Source organism: Galeopterus variegatus, unplaced genomic scaffold (assembly GCF_000696425.1).
Source record: "Galeopterus variegatus unplaced genomic scaffold, G_variegatus-3.0.2 Scaffold2559, whole genome shotgun sequence".
NCBI classification, from domain to species: domain Eukaryota; kingdom Metazoa; phylum Chordata; class Mammalia; order Dermoptera; family Cynocephalidae; genus Galeopterus; species Galeopterus variegatus.
The window spans coordinates 85,605-102,377 of record NW_007728670.1 but is presented as its reverse complement, the minus strand read 5'-3'; the positions used below and the strand labels follow the sequence as shown (position 1 = coordinate 102,377).

Genomic DNA, 16,773 nt, shown 5'->3' with positions numbered 1-16,773 from the left:
CGGGAGCGCTGCCGCGCTTCCCAAGCGGCGCACTATCCAGTGCGCCACCAGGCCGGCCCTGGGTTCAGCTTTTTGAGCATCCATACTAATGAAAGCCTGTTCAAGTCTGAAAGAATTACAGCTTGGGTTAAAATTAAGGTAGAGGGACAGGTTTTAAAAAACAATTTACAAATTAAAAGTATAACCCATGAGTCTGGGTCTTGACTTGTACAAGTGTCTTGACTGGTTAGATGCTTCCCCGTTAGACTGATGCTTAGCTAAAGGCGCAAGTACCTAGGTCAGGCAGGAAACATACAGCTACTGTAAGGACATAGAAGAAATGAAACAAAAATCAAGGGGAGAGTTCTGAGGATCTGGAGAACAGGAAGGAGCTCTGATTCTTTCCCTTTCTTCTTTTTGTTTTTTTCCCTTCCGAACTATTCTTAGGAGCAGTAGTTCTCAGCCTGGGATAGGAGAAAGCAGTTCTGCCCTTCATGGGGCATTTGACAATGTCTGGAGACAGTTTTGGTTGTCATTAGTGGGTATCTACTGGCATCTAGTGGGTGGAGACCCAGGGATACTGCAAAATATCCTGTGGGGCACAGGACAGCCCCACAACAAAGAATTCTGTGACCCCAAATATCAATAATGCTGAGGTTAGGAAACTCAGCTATACAGGAAAATCTTAGAAGTAGAAACATAAGTACAAACTGGAGCTTAAAACTGTGCTTTTGGTTTGGTTCTTATTATATATTTTCATTTTTACATTTTGAAAATTTCTTCCTTTTTTAAAAAAAAAAATCCCAGGCCTCCATTTACAGCTTTCAACCAGAAAGAACTAGCTGGGAAGATCAGAGAAGGCAAATTCAGGCGAATTCCATACCGTTACTCTGATGAATTGAATGACATTATTACGAAGATGTTAAATTTAAAGGTAAAGATTATATATTGTCTGTTTCTGTCCCTCGATTAGGTTTTGGAGTACCATGCATGTTCTCTCTCGTAAAGCAATAGAAGCTGAAGAAACATTAGATATATTTCCTCAGCCTAACATACTGTTAACACAAGTGAAAACATACGTAGATTTGGCAAATTGCACATCCTTGCCGGCCTACCTTCTGCGTTTTCTTTATTTCTCCTCCCACTCTCTGCCTTGCTAACAGATGGTTGGTAGCAAGAAAAGATTACAAAAAGGATTGAAATCCTCAGTTCCCCTTGTCCTCGCCTACCTCAAAGTGGCAGGTGGTAAGGGAAGGGGCCAGAAATAAGACTTTATTACTCTCCCTCATCTCTAATTGAGACATTAGAGATGGAGTGGAGGAAAGGGGGCTGAGGAGGGAGGACTGCTAAAAAACAACAGAGGGAAAATAACTTGAATAGAGAGATTGTGATGTAAAGCTCTGGCCAGGGGCTGGAGAAGGGGAAATTCTGGGGATCAGGCTGGTGTAAGAGAAGGAGGAAGATTCTGTAGGATCACAAAGAAGGATAAGGTGAGTAAGAGGATTGAAGGTCAGTGAGAGAGTATCCTTCTTGAAGTAGTTTAGAGGTGCAAGAGCAATACTTCCCCTAAAACAGACCCTAGCAACACTACCAAGCACCTGCACAAGATGTGCCAGAGTACTTCAGGGATGAGCCTTCTTAGAAAAGTGAAAAGGCAAAAGGGGAAAAAAGGTAAATTAAAATCTGCATTACCTTGTGGACCCAGAACCTCATGAGTTAAAACCACCAGCAAACTTATTTTTCCAGATGTTTAACACCTATCCATAAAGGAGTCCTTTCTTTTGCCTTGGAAATATATGTCCTTTTAATGTAACTGCTCTCTTAGGAGGAAAATTCTGTTATGCAATCTGTAACACTGAGTATTTTTCCCCCAGGATTACCATCGACCTTCCGTTGAAGAAATTCTTGAGAACCCTTTGATCGCAGACTTGGTCGTGGAAGAGCACAGGAGAAATCTGGAGAGAAGAGGACGACGATTAGGAGAGCCAGAAAAGTTGCAGGATTCCAGCCCTGTATTGAGTGAACTGAAACTAAAGGAAGTACAGTTGCAGGAGCGAGAGCGAGCCATCAAAGCAAGGGAAGAACGATTGGAGCGTAAGTCTGATGGGGGTTGGAGCAAAAGAGGGCTGTGAGTGGGTTATGTTAATGTGTGTGACTATCTATTTGAGCAGAATATTTTATATGTGTAGGCATTATTAGAATCTTTTTATAAACATTTGAGAAACCAAAATATGTATTGTAGACTAAATAATCAACCTTGCTGGCATGTTCATGTTGGACTCCCTTCTCTCAGATCAGTTGCTAGTCATTATATATTGTTGGGCATTGACTGATGGCCCTAACACAATAGCCATTATACTTTATTGTAGAGTTACTTTTTTCTTTCTCATCTTTAATATAACCACCCTAAAGTTTTTCCATTGTAAAGGAAAGTTTTAAAATTTGCTGCCTTCCATAATAAAAATCATGACTTCTACTTTCTAAAATGGCTGCTCCAACACAGTTCCACATCTAAAATCCTACAGTGTGTAGAAACTAGACATGCTCAGGCAATTCAGTAGAGAATACAGTTGCAAGATACAACACTGATGGGTATTAAACATCGACTTGATGCGCATTAACTGACTAGGTGCTAAGTAGTTTTTGATCTTAGAAGTCTGTCCACATCACTACGATGAGAACTGCTACCGAGGTGCAAGGTAGCAACAGCAATTAGGTTCTTTACACATTAAGGGATGAGACATGGGGTCATGTCTGTTTCCCACCACCCATGTGACTCACCTGATTTCACTTCTGCAGCTTTATGTCCAATACAGACTTTAAATTTTTTTCTATCAAATAAAATTTTCTTTTTAAATGTGTTTATAAAGTATCCAATGCATTTGTTAATGTATTGTTTCCCCATGATAATGAAATATTGTATAGTACTGTGAGATATGTTTACTCTACAGGTATAACCTATGCTTACCTGGAAACCTTTTCTGACTCTTCTGTCAAAAGAATTCTGTAAAAAAAAAAAAACAAAAAAAAACCTCTTTTTCTTAAAACTTTCTCCAGTGTTTTTTTAATTTCATAAAGCAACTGAAATCAGAACACTTTCTAAATAATAAATAGTAGCCTTTGTCACTAATCTAAAGAACCACCTCCTAACTGAGTTGTGGGTTTTTTCTCCTTCTGTTTGGGTGCTGTCATTCAACCAGAAGAAGATTTTGTACTGTGTGACCAGGTGGTGCCCTGAAAATTAACTGTTGCCGGAATGAGTTACTCCTACACAACATGATCAAAGATTGGAGCTAACTTTGTGCTTGTCCTTAAACAAGTCCTTACAAGAAAACTTAAGATAACGTACAACATACTAAAACTGAATTAAAAACTAGCACAATCAGGTTACCCTGATATACAGTAAGAAACCTCTCAGTGGTCAGGCATGCCGGTCTTAGTGATAATAAAAAGTGATAAGATTACCAAATGTAAATCGTTTTACAGCCAAAGCCACTTGTTAATCTTTTTTCTTTCTTTTTCTGTTCCCTTTTTAAAGAGAAGGAACGTGAGCTTTGTGTCCGTGAGAGACTAGCAGAGGACAAACTGGTCAGAGCAGAAAGTCTGCTGAAGAATTACAGCCTGCTGAAGGGACAGAAGCTCCTGTCTCTGGCGAGTGGTCCAGGTAGGATTATGAGCTCAGTAAACAGAAGCTGGGGCTGCGAGCGAAGAATTGTGCAGCGGTGTAGCCCCCCGGGTGGCTTTGGCAGCCTTTTTAATTTACAGAGTCTCAAATTTTAAAGTGGATTTCATTGAATATATGCATTTCAATGGAAATAAAATTCTGTTACAGCAAGACTTATTTACTGGGTTCATAGACCCGAGGCTATGAGTCATACGATTTCATCTTTGATTTTATTTACCTTATCAAACTATGTGTTAAACGTTTGTTTTTAAAACAAAATATTTGCTTTTAAAAATTAGGGCATGTTAAAAACTACCGTGTGTTTCAGATTTTTCTCTGAGTATATTATCAAAACTCTACATTTCTCTACATTTTCAAACAAAAACCCCAGCATTTGAATACTGCCACACCTCGTCCTTCATAGAAAGTTTGGCTTAAAAGGCATGATGAGCCAACTGAAGAATAGGCCGTCACTTTTGGATCATGTAGTTTTCAACATTTGATTGTTTAGTATCTACAAACGCTCCATGTGTTTCCTTCTTTATTCAGAGGTGGGTACATAGACAGCTTTGTCGGGGCCTGCCTTTGTGTGCTGCTGTCCCTTCCCTCTGCTGTAGGGAGATGTGGTTATCGCATTTACTGAGGAACCCTTTCCAACGTGCTTTCTACATTTCAAAGAAGCCCTGAATCTAATTTAATCTAGTTACTAAAAGTATGGAAAATGCAAAGTGTTAAACATCGTTGCCAGTGAAATTTAGTCAGAATTCTTTTGACTCCTTTATTTCATGTAGGAACAGCATATGACGGTACTTCAAAAAGTTCATGGGAAGATTTGTATTATCTTTTAGTTCTATTTTTCCACAAACTTTTTGAGTTCCCTCATATATGAAGGGTGTCATTTCTATCTTTAGTAAATTGAGAGAGAGAATCTGATCAATATAGTGAGTATGGCAGCATTTTGTAAATGGAACAGACAAAAAAACTACGTAAGTTAGTTTGATGATTACAATAACTTTATAGTGAATAAGTGATGAAAATAAATGAAACAAGGAATATATGAAACTTTAGCTTCATCTCTTTAAATATTTTGTTTTTTCTAAATGTCTACCTACCATTTCAGTATTTTTAGAATATTTGTTTCGGGTTTTCTTATATTCCACACTGTTGTCTGTAAAGACAAAATAGACTTAAATCATGATTAGAGTGATAAGGTGAGGGGAAAATTTTATCTGGGTGAGTTTCACGCATTAAAACCATTGCAGAGAATTGTGGAAGACCCTATTGGCGGCAGCTCTTCCAGTTAAAGAGTTTATTTACATCTTGCCCTGATAGTCTTTGAGCAAGGGATGAAAATAGCTAGATAAGAATGACATATAGTGTTCTCAGGTAGATATGGGAGTCTACTTGTATGTGGATCATGGCCAGTATTATGGGCTATGAGGCATTTTATTTGTTTGTTTGGTTTTTTGTTGTTGGCTGGCCGGTTCAGGGATCTGAACCTGTGACCTTGGTGTTATAAGGCTGTACTTGTACCAATGGAGCTAACTGGCCAGCCAAGGGGACATTGTAGAGAGCTGAGTACTGAAAGTACTGAGCATGTCAGAGCCACAAAGCAGTGGGGAGAGGGTGCCATTCTGAACTCAAGACAGCTGGAAATGTCCTTCCCCGTCCTTGGGCAATAGTGACATGAGGAAGACGTCACAAATATACCAAGATCATTACAGTCAGCAGCAGCATCTTTTTAAAAGCTGGTGTCTTTTTAATGGCATTCTCATTCTTTTTCTGAACACTTTTTTAAATTATAAAACCATCCCATTAGTAAGACAACGTTGGTTTACAAATGTATAGGTATTTGCAGTAATAATAGATGGATGTATTTGAAACAGTGGAGTTAAGGTCTCAAAGCAGTCCAGGTTGTTTTGAAGCAGAAACAATGTAGGATGTAGGAAGTCCTGCCACTGGAAGTCCACGTGTCTGTGTGCCAGCCTGCTCCCGCCTCGGACCTCTTCCGTTTCTCTGACCTGGAGCACTCTTCGTCTCCTCACTTTCATCAGGTCTTGCCTCAAAAGTCACCTTAGCAGCCTTTCTCTCATCACTGCACCCACCACCCAGCATGTCCGTCTCCCTTTCTCAGTGTTGTTTTTCCCCATTGCACATACACCATTGAATATTCCCCTTCTGGACTTGTTTATTTGTTTATGGTCTGTCTCCTCCTACTAGGATAGGGTCTTTGTTTGGTTCACAATGGCCTAGACTGTGAGCTCAGTAAATATGTGAACACATTTCCTTTAAATGAATACAAAGGAAAAATAAAACGGTTCCGGAATTCAAAACCCCAACCCCCAAATAGTTCTGTCAGTAGTTAATACTGTTGGCACTTTAAGGAAACATGATTATTTATTTCCATGTAAAAAATAGACCACATTTTTCACTACACTGTTACTTGATTTGCCTCTCTCACACTGAATTTGTTTAGGTTCTTTCTAAAACAAGTCTCTGGTCAGTTAAGTGTCTTGAACACTTACCCAAAGCTGTAGGTGCTCTCTATAGGAGAGAGCCTCTGCTTCTATACTTTTCTGGAAGTAATGTTTTCTCTGTAGAATGGCACTTATTTTCAAAAATAGAGATAGAGATAGATAACATTGATTTCCAGAAATTTTATATCGTGATCCATAATCCCCAGTGCATTTAACCTTAAGAGAAAGGTTGATTGTTACAAGAATGAAACATATGTTCCTTGATTTTTGGCACGTTCCAGGATTATTGTTTTCCATGCTATGGATTAAATGGGTGGTTGGTTTCTGCCAGCCCCACACCACTAACCTATTCCAGGGAAAATAAGACAGGTTCCTAGATTCAAATGTAAACTGAAAGAGTAAATATTTTTAGATAAGTATGAAAGAGTTGAGCTCCTGTTCAGGCAACTCACGACCCTTTTTCTTTTTGTTCCTAAAGAACTGCTTGATCTTCCATCCTCAGTAATTAAGAAGAAAGTTCATTTCAGTGGGGAAAGTAAAGAGAACGTCATGAGGAGTGAGAATTCTGAGAGTCAGCTCACCCCCAAATCCAAATGCAAGGACCTGAAGAAAAGGCTTCATGCTGCCCAGCTGCGGGCTCAAGCGCTGTCAGATATTGAAAAAAATTATCAACTAAAAAGCAGACAGATCCTGGGCATGCGCTAGCCTAGCCAAGAGACAGAGCTGTGTACAGTACTTAATGTCACCAACCCTGTAAAGATCGCTATTTGACCGCTGTAGCTTGAAACATCGGTTCCATTAGCTGTGCCCTTTTGTACATTAAGCCTGATATTTCGGAGCTGCTTTTGCTGTTCTTCAACACCGTTGTGCACAATGTCCACACCTTTAATATTTCTTTCTTCTTTTAAGAATACTTTTTAAAAAGAATGATACTTTTCTTGGTTGTTTTGGCTTTTAATCCTGTGTATGATTACTACTAGGAACATGAGATGTGACATTCTAAATCTTGGGGGAGAAAATAATGTTAGGATAAAAATATTTACCCAGGAGTAGCACTTAATGAGAAGTTTTAAATGACTGCGTTGTGTGCTTACAATTGCCATGTCTAGATATAAATCTAAGTCTGAAGTTTTAAATGTTCTTGAGCTTAGAAAACCTAAGTGGATACAAATTGGTCACTAGTACCATGACATCTTGCTTATAAATATTCTATTGCTCTGCAGTACAAATCTATTACCTTTGTGAAAATTCATCACTGATGTCTATATCCTCTTTCCCTTTTTATTCTATTTATCAGTATATGAGCTGGCTGTCATTTACTTCTTTCCCACTAAATAAAAGAATTCTTTAGTTTTCCTATATTGATGTCTCTTGCATTTGTTGATCTCTTGGTTGGAGGGATGTGTGTTTATAAGAAAACATGGATGTGATGTTCAAGAGAGCTGCAGTCTGTTCATAAGCTGTAATGGCACTTTGCCACCCATCTCATTAATCCATGGAAACCAGTGGTTCTTAATTGGGTGATTTTGCTCCCCAGAGGACATTTGGCAATATCTGGAGACCTTTTTGATAGTCATGATTGGGGGGAGAGTGCTACTGGCATCTAGTGGGTAGAGGCCAGGAATGCTGCCAAACATTCTACAGAGCACAGGGCAGCCCCCCCACAACAAAATGTCAATAGTGCCACTCTTGAGAAACCTGATCTAAGCTAAAATTTGCTGGGATATACCTCACCCTTGAAGGAAACCTATTTAGAATTTGATGGATTTTTTTTTTTAAATACATCTAACTTTTAATATGAATTAGCAGTCTTTGCTACATCCATCATATTTTTCATGTGCTGTTTTCCTGGCAATGCTAATTCTTTTAGCTTAATGATATAAGGCCAAATTATGAAGGGTTAATAACAAATGAGAGGAAATAGCTCCTTCGTGTAGGTTTATTACACAGTTGATAATGTAGCTCCATCAAAGACAAATGATGTTATCCAAACAATCAGAAACTGATTACCACACCTTTGTGATATAACCAGAGATTAATCCTAATGGGCCATTTTGACATAAAATGTCAAGTATAACTCCCGGCTGACTGTATAATCTGGAAGACCCAGTGCAAAATGAAAATGTGGGGCCCTGTTCAAAAAGCAGGAAACAAGTACCGTTAAAGGTACGTATAAAGCTTTTTCCTTTCTTCCAGGTCTCTATCTGCTTATTGCGGTGTTATTCACTATTTTTTTTTTTTTTTTTTTTTTTTTTTTAAATGACCAGTGAGGGGATCTTAACCCTTGACTTGGTGTTGTCAGCACCACGCTCTCCCAAGTGAGGTAAACAGCCATCCCCATATAGGGATCCAAACCTGTGGCCTTGGTGTTATCAGCACCACACTGTCCCAAGTGAGCCACAGGCCAGCCCTTATTTAATGTTCTAAGAGAAGAAAAATTAAAAATTTAAATTATTAGCATGAATTTTACCATTCACCTTTATACTGTGCAATGCCAGTTTTAAATGCAAACAGAGCATTTAGCTCATACGTTGAATCACTGAAATTACACAATTCGTGTTTTGTGGCTCTTCCTTGGAGGGTGCTTCAAGTTGACCAGAGGAACCCGTGACTTTAGTACTTGCACGATTCCCCCTCCCTGCAGTCACTAGACCTACGCAATGTGGGATCTGGAGAAGTCAAGCAGGCATCTTCCTTTCCCGAGGTCCACTGCCCCAACCCATGGCAGACAGGCCATCTCTGAGGATCTTTAAACCTCCAAGCTGGGGCTTTCTTTGTACCTGGATCAGGGTACCTGATGGCCTTTGCTAGACATGGCCTCCAGCCGGCCACCCACCAAACATGACATAGGGCTGCTAGCAGGGAGAGAGAGGGAATAGTTTGGGGACAATTGCTGCCATGCCTTGCCCCAAGATGCTTTGGGACCTGGACACCCAATCATGACTCTTCTCTTGCCTGTGCCCAGGCCCCTGCTGGGAGCAGGTGTGGTGCAGTGATCATAGTGCATGAGCAGGAAGGGAGGCTGGGTGGGGCTCAGTGCACCAGGGGGCAGCACTGGCGACTCTTCTCTTGCCTGTGCCCAGGCCCCTGCTGGGAGCAGGTGTGGTGCAGTGGTCATAGTGCATGAGCAGGAAGGGAGGCTGGGTGGGGCTCAGTGCACCAGGGGGCAGCACTGGGAGGCAGAGGAGTCTAGGGAGCTGGCAGTAGGCAGGACCATGCCATAGCTGAGGCTTGAAGCCCGCACGCATGCTCCATTGACCCATCAGACTTCACTAACAAAACACGGATGCAAAGATACAATTATTAAGAATTTCAAGACTACAACCACAGAGCATTAGACCCCAGGTGCCCAGCCCTTCTAAATGCCAGGTCTTTCTGCATGTGACATCCTATGTGGCTACACTGGTTACTTGCCTGTGAAACTAGCCCTTTCTTTAGGAAAATCCTTTCCTTCATTAGAAGATGTTTCCTTTTCATTTTGAAATTGGTGGCATGCTGGATAGCTTCTCTTAATTTTCCCCACCCCAGACTCCACCTTTATTTTCATTCATTGCTCGACACCAACACCATACTTGTCATTACAGAGTTTACATGTTTTAAACAATAACAAGTTTAACCAAGCAAGGCCTGCTCATTTGAAAAAGGGTCATTGGATTTGAATCAGATTAACCAGATGTTCCAACAGATAAAAACCGCAAGGTGGCGCAATGGTTCTGTGAGACCAGGAGTCCCAAGCTTCCCATCTTGCTGGAGCAATTGGCAGTTACTGGGAGATTACATGCCAGGCATTGGTTAAATGACTTCTACCCATCAGTTCATTCAATCCTCACAATATCCATGTGAAGCAGGTATCATTAATGTCACATCTACATGGAGAAAGTGAGGTTCAAAGATCACAGCTCCAGGACGGCCCGTGGCTCACTCGGGAGAGTGTGGCGCTGACAACACCAAGTCAAGGGGTAAGATCCCCTTACCGGTCATCTTTTAAAAAAAACAAAAACAAAACAAAACAAAACAAAAAACCACAAAGATCACAGCTCCAAACTCATGCTCTTCACAATAACCCTCCACAAGACAGCAAAAGGTTGGCTTTGCTCCCCAAACCATCTAGTGTCTCACAGTGACGAGTTAAAGTTGATAGACCATGGCTTTACCCCAGACATTTGAATGACCTAACTGCTTGGAGGTCATGGTTAGGGTCCAGCAGCCTTCCAGACTCGCGTGCTAGGAGAGATGGGTCAGTGCGGGGGAGGCCTGGGAAGTGGTTTTCAAGTGACCCCAGTAGGATCCCAGGACAATGGCTCTAGAGTGGTTTGCCCCCTGAACCCCTTCCTCAGCATTGTCTACAGTATGGCTTTCCATGTCCTCAAAAAATCCAGGCCACGTGCCCGGTGCCTTCAGGCTGCCCCGCATCCTCCCCAGGGCCACCTCACTCAGGCCCGCCTTACCCTGAAGTATTTTGTGTGCCCAGAGTGCCCTTGTCCTTCCAGGACAGAGCCCTTTCCCTTCAGCAAGCAGTTCCCTCGAAGACTTAGGTAAGGCTGCCCTCCTGGGCTGGACTGGGGATGAACGCATATGATACAGGTGGCTGCTCAGAAAGAATGGAGAGGATTTATATGCATCAGTGCAGGGACAGTGAAGGAAAATGGTCAGGGCCCCTCAGGTGTTCAGAATCTTGCCGACATTTGATGTAAATATGCACGTGCGCCCAGGCGTTCCTTGGTTATTGTCTAATGTAATTGTGCATGTGCACTCAGGTGTCCTGAGTTATGGACTTAAGTATAAAGGACAAGTGGCTCTAATCCACGGGGCCCCTGCCCCCGGAATGCCCCTGGAGGGGCCACAGGGAGGCCTCTACTGCAGCTGGAGGCTGTTGCTGCCAGTGCCCCCAGGACCCTCTGAGAGGCCGCCGCCGTCGCCGCTGCCAGTCCTGTAAGCTGTTGCTGCCATTGCTGAGGAAGCTGAGGACTGAGCTCGTGTCGTCTGCCAACAGCTCCCGGGATCTTTCCCAATTATCTAGGATGGACCTGAGTGTGAGGGGTCTGGTGACCCAGTCTGCACAATGGGTTTGAAGGGTCCGGGCCCGAGCCCTGACAATACAAATGGAAACTTAGTATAACTAAAATAAGAAAACATTTTAGCTTTAGTTATGAATTGCTTTAACAATACAATTGGCATAGCCATATAATAGGTGTAGTCATCTAACAATACAACCAGCAAGAAAGGATTATTGCTCATTGTGACTCGGTGGCTGGGAAAATAGGGATCCATATTGGATTGATGGATTTCATAGCAAGGAAGAGGATAAAACCAGCCCTTCCAGAGGGACATGGTAGCTGATGGACTGTGTGGCTTACTGTACACCCCCCAGGACTTTCCCCTCACACAGACACACACAGACACATGAACACACTGGAAAAACAGAGGTCAGCTGCCTAGGAGCCTCCTCCACTGGACAGGTTAGATTCAATACCGTATCCAGTGGGCCTGCAGGGGCACCCTTGCTGACCTTTGTGAAGGCTCCTTGCCCACCACAGAGGAAGTCTCCTTTCTGACACCACAGCCACAACTGCTCTGCGGCTTGGCAGCTCCACTCAAGCTACTGAAATCCCAGACAACCAAGGCTGACCATCCCTTGACCCCTAAGACCACCCAGCTAGGAAAGAAAACCACTCTCCTCCCACCTGCCCCAACTTTCTCCAAAACAACACACTGGCCGTCTTGGTGCAGCTGGGTGTTCTGTGACCTTAGTCACGCATTCACAGGAAATATTCACAGCGGCTGATTTTATTCACTACATATTTAAAAAATCACTTTTTCTTTAAATTATGAAGTGATAGCGTTGTAAAAATTCTAACAATATGGAAGTGTCTACAGTAAATTTAAAAAGTAAGCGTTCCCTCGCCCATAATCCCCCTTTCTCTCTCCCTTTCCAGAAGTAGCTGTTAACAACTTGGTGTTTTCTTCTAGACCTTGTGTGCATGTCTCGGTGTATGCGTCTGAGTCTGGGTATTTAAAATACACTTACAAATGGGATCTTAATGTATGTGCCGTTCTTTAATTTGCTTTTTTCAATGAAAAATAATCCTTTCTCGTTGCTACGTGTAAATTATCTTCATTCTTAGATAGCTGCCCTGTGGCACCCTCTACATTTATCCCAGATCTACGCTAGGGGGCAGCATTACTGTGAGTCTTTGAGGGAACCGGCTGGCCTACAACAGCCAGCAAGATGGGGAATGCATCCCCTGCTTCAAGAACTTAGGGATTTTGCGGGTGACGTGGGCACGTGCCCTTAAAATACACATTCCCACAAAGGAGTTCACCTGCTCCAGTCCAGAATCACTGGCTGCAGCTCTATCCATAAGAACCTTGTGGTCGGTTAACTGGGGAAGTGGACTCCCAACCAGGGTCCGGCTGCTCCGCAGCACAGGCTGGGCAATCCCCATGGTGTCTGATGGAGACTCTCAGGGCTCAGCACAAATCTGATCCCAATCTCCCCTCTGCTCCCTCTCAGCACGGGGTTGGCCCCCCTGCCACTAGGACAATGTCCAAGTGGCTCCCGCTGGGGTCCAAACTCTGAACACAGCCGGGACACCCTGGCTTGGACACCCAGCAGCCGACCCGTGCTGGGCTTGTCTAACCTCACTGAGCTTCAGTCTCCTCATCTATAAAGCATGGACCATAACACCGGGAAAGATGAAGTGGGATAAACTCCAGTCAAGGACCTAGAGCAGTACCTGCCCATAAATTTATTCCACGTGGTTTCAGGAAAGATTTGCAGTGGCTTCTAAGAATACGTGGTGTAAGGAAAGTGAAAGTAAATGATCAGGCTCCCTGGGGGGGAAGGGGGGTTCAGAATTTGCCAAGCATTTGATGTAAATGTTAACTGTGCACGTGCCCAGGTTTTTCTTGGCTATTGTCCGATGTAGATGCGCGTGGGCACCCGGGTGTTCCTGGGTTTTCAGACTTGAGTATAAAGGACAAATGGCTCTGATCCACAGTGTCCCTGGACACTCTCAGGGGCAGGGGGGGGACAAGGAGGACGCTACTGCTGCTGCAGGCTGTTGTTGCAAGCTGTTGGTCTGTAACCAGTCTGTACAATGGGTTTGAAGGGTCTGAGCCCTAGCCTGACAGAGGGGTTCTCCTTCAACCCCTGAGAAAGAGGACACTGTATGGTAGAAGCAGCAGCCCCCCTAGATGACATTTGTGTAGTATGTGCCACCCGAGGCCCAGGACTGTCTCACTTCCATCCTCCCCGGAGCCTGCAGCCATCACCCGAGCTCAATCAGCAGAAGTGTTGCAACTGGGGGAATGTTCACATGCTGCCCTCTCTCACCACTCTGGATATTTGCCTCTTTCCTCACCCCATTTACAAGAAGTATGCCATGAGGAGGATCAGGTTGTTACAGCAAGAATGTCAAGAGAAAGAAAAAGTCACTACTCAGCTTGTGACAACCACAGCACAGAGAGAAGATATTTGAGTCTTCAGCATCCGGAAGTCAGGCTTTGGTAAGACAGAAAAGGATTTCCTAAGTTTTCTGAGCTCCCACAAGTATATGAAGAACTGGGCCTAGAGGACGGGTCACAGAGCCTGACATAGACAAGAAGAGGAGGCCCCCAGCACATGAAGGAAGCCAGTGTTGCTCCTCGACTTTCACGTGCACTTCAGTCACCAGGCATCTTGCGAAATGCAAGTTTCTTTCTTTCTTTTTTTTTTTTTTTTTTTTTTTTAAAGATGACCGGTAAGGGGATCTGAACCCTTGACTTGGTGTTGTCAGCACCACGCTCTCCCAAGTGAGCTGACCGGCCATCCCTATATAGGGATCCAAACCCATGGCCTTGGTGTTATCAGCACCACACTCTCCCAATAAAGCCACAGGCCGGCCCCTAAGTGCAAGTTTCGATGCAGAAGGCCCAGGTGGGGCTTGAGAAGCCACCTTGCTAACAAGCCCCAGGTGATACAAATGCTGCTTGTTCGTGGGCCCCTCTCTGGTAGCAAGGGAGTCAGGGGTATCGAGGCTAGAAGTGAAAGAGAAGAGAGCCCTCCCCTCCAGGCCCAAAGGATCATGGGAAGAAGATGCATCGAGGTTGGGGATCTGGGTGGTCACACTCATGTGTGCTGGCCTTCCTGCTCCAGGCTGAAGTCCCAGAGCTGGGGTGGAGGTTGTGGAGGAGGCCAGTTGAGTAGACTGAGGAAAAAGGAAAGAGCAGAGGGTCTTTTGTGCCCAGAGCCGGAGGCAGGAGAGAGTAACAGTACACATGGTTTGACATTCCCAAAGCCCGTGGTGCCAGGTGACGTGGAAGGGACTGGGAGAGACCCAGTTTCCTGGATGTCTCCATAGGTATTTCCAATAAGAATCTGGCTGGGGATATAGGGCTATACAGAGGGCTTGGGCTGAATGGGGCCACAACCATGCTTCGGGGGTTGGCAGAGCTTTCAGGAACAGAGGGGGTGTGAAATGGATCGCTCATGCCAAGAGAACAGCCAGAGGGTACATCCGCCATGAATGCCAGCAGCAGATGTCCCCAGGATGGCCAGGGACAGACAGGCACAGAGGTATGCAAAGACCAGCCAGGGACCCATCCCTGTCACTCCCCCGAGCAGTGACATGAGGACTTCTAGCTTTCCTGATGCCACATCACCAAAAGGATCCAGGAGAGGTGGAATGAACTTTGGATTCACTGAGTACTTACCCTCACCAGTCAATTAACTGAGCTGTTGAGGGTCTCTCCCACTAATCAGATGGGATTGTGACGATGATAGACTCGTTACAAGAAGCAGAAGCCACATCTCTGCTCATCAGGGAAGAGCGTGTGCATTTTTCAGCAGGCATAACAAATATACTCTGTAATGCTACCCAGCAAGTAGTCCTTCCTGCCATCGAAGAGAGCACATAGCCAGCCAGCTTCTTAGTGAGATCAGCAAAGACGCAGGGACACAGGGCTGGGCCGCAAACCTGGGGAGGGCTGGGGCTTCGATTGAGGTGTCCCCAGGAGGTGTGATTTGAGCAGAAGTCAGAAGGAGAGGAGATACCTAAGTTGGCAGAGAGGGAGAAGAGAAAGGATATTAGAAGTTGTAGGAAAAGCATGGAGGTCTCATTTATTTGTCCAAGAGTCTTTTATTAAGCTCCTTTTGTATGCCTGCCACCAAGCCAGGAACTGGGGAGTCAGAAAGACATTCCATGCCTCATCTGGCTCAGTGCCCAAGGAGAGGGTGAAAGGGGACAGTACTTCCCTCCTGCTCTCCCATGGAGCACTTACGGGGAGGTGTTCAAAATACTCTCGCTAATCCCCTGCTGCCCCTGGAGAGCCTGGGGATGAGGAAGTGGGTGGATGGAAGACCGACATCTCCCATGGAGCACTTACGGGGAGGTGTTCAAAATACTCTCACTAATCCCCTGCTGCCCCTGGAGAGCCTGGGGATGAGGAAGTGGGTGGATGGAAGACCGACACAGCCTGTCCCCGACCCCATTCAGATAGATCCCGGGAGGAGGAAGCAGCCATTTGTATTTACAAAGAGGTTCCCAGTGACATGCTCTTTTGCCCTCTTCTGCCAGCCCAGCCCGCAACACACACACAAGCAGGCCGATGCGTCTGGAGCCTGCAGTTCATGCTGGGGCAGGAGGAAAGGCAGCAGCATCTGCAGGGAGCAGGGGGATAACCTGGAAGGCCTTTCAAGTTGCTTATCAGGGAGCTGGCTTCATGATTACATTCTGCAGAATTTTTCAGTTGCAAATTCACTTTCACCAAGTGCAGCCCTTCATTTTACACTGGGGACCGGGCTGGGGGACAGAGAGGAGCCTGGCCCTGTGGCCACAGAGAGCTAGGCCTCACCGAGAACCTGACAGCCAGTCCCTGCTCTCAATCACTCTGAGGCTCCAGTGTGCAGAAAAGGATTAATTATTAATTTTTATAACAACCCAGAAACTGGTCTCTGTGAACCACAAGCCCTGACACTTCTTTCCCAACATCTAGCCACTTAGTCATGGCTCTGGCTGGTCAGCATTACCGTCCTATAACTTCGGAAGTGGAGAGCAGTGAAGGCCTTTATCAGCCATTCCCGTGGGCGAAGGCCAAGTTCACCTGCAGCCATTGGCAGCATGAGAGCTGATAACACTCTCTAAGAACTCAGATGCCTTCACCACATATCAGAACAGGGCCTCATTATATCCCTTTCCTGGCATGAATTGTCCCTACCTTTGTGTTACTTGGCTGCAGTTTTCAAAGCACTTTCACAAAAATGATCTCAATTGATCCCCAAACAGCACTATAACTGGACTGGGCAGATATTTTTCTCACAGAGAAAATAAAGATTCAGAGAGGGAAGTGAGTCACCCGAGGTCACACAGACCCAAGGACTTCTGTCCTCTGCACCTACCTCCATCCCTCGTCACAACCCACCTGGAGGAATCCCTGGCTAGAGCATTGTTGTAAAACAGGGTGTTAATTTACAGTCTTTGGGTGTGCTTGGGGCTGTCCATGAGTCTTTTGGAACTGTCAGCAGCATTTAGGGCATTTTTCTGTGAGAGATCCCACAGAGTTTTATCAGATTCTCTCTGACCCCAAACAGTAAGAACTGCTTTCAAATAAGTGGTCCAAAGTCCTACTGTGCCATCGCCTGTGGCTGTGCCCACCTGATGGGGCCTCCTCTTG

At 44.6% G+C, this 16,773-nt stretch overlaps 1 protein-coding gene across 1 annotated transcript in view; it reads left to right on the top strand.

The window, feature by feature from the left end:
• The window catches only part of NEK2 (NIMA-related kinase 2), a 12,557-nt gene extending 5,076 nt beyond the window's left edge, over positions 1-7,481 (top strand). Inside the window, exons 5-8 of the mRNA XM_008582291.1 lie at positions 787-913; positions 1,854-2,073; positions 3,518-3,643; positions 6,599-7,481. Coding sequence (XP_008580513.1) covers positions 787-913; positions 1,854-2,073; positions 3,518-3,643; positions 6,599-6,825 — 700 coding nt within the window. The 3' untranslated portion in view covers positions 6,826-7,481. The remainder of the gene's footprint in view (positions 1-786; positions 914-1,853; positions 2,074-3,517; positions 3,644-6,598) is intronic.
• Positions 7,482-16,773: the final 9,292 nt, after the last annotated feature.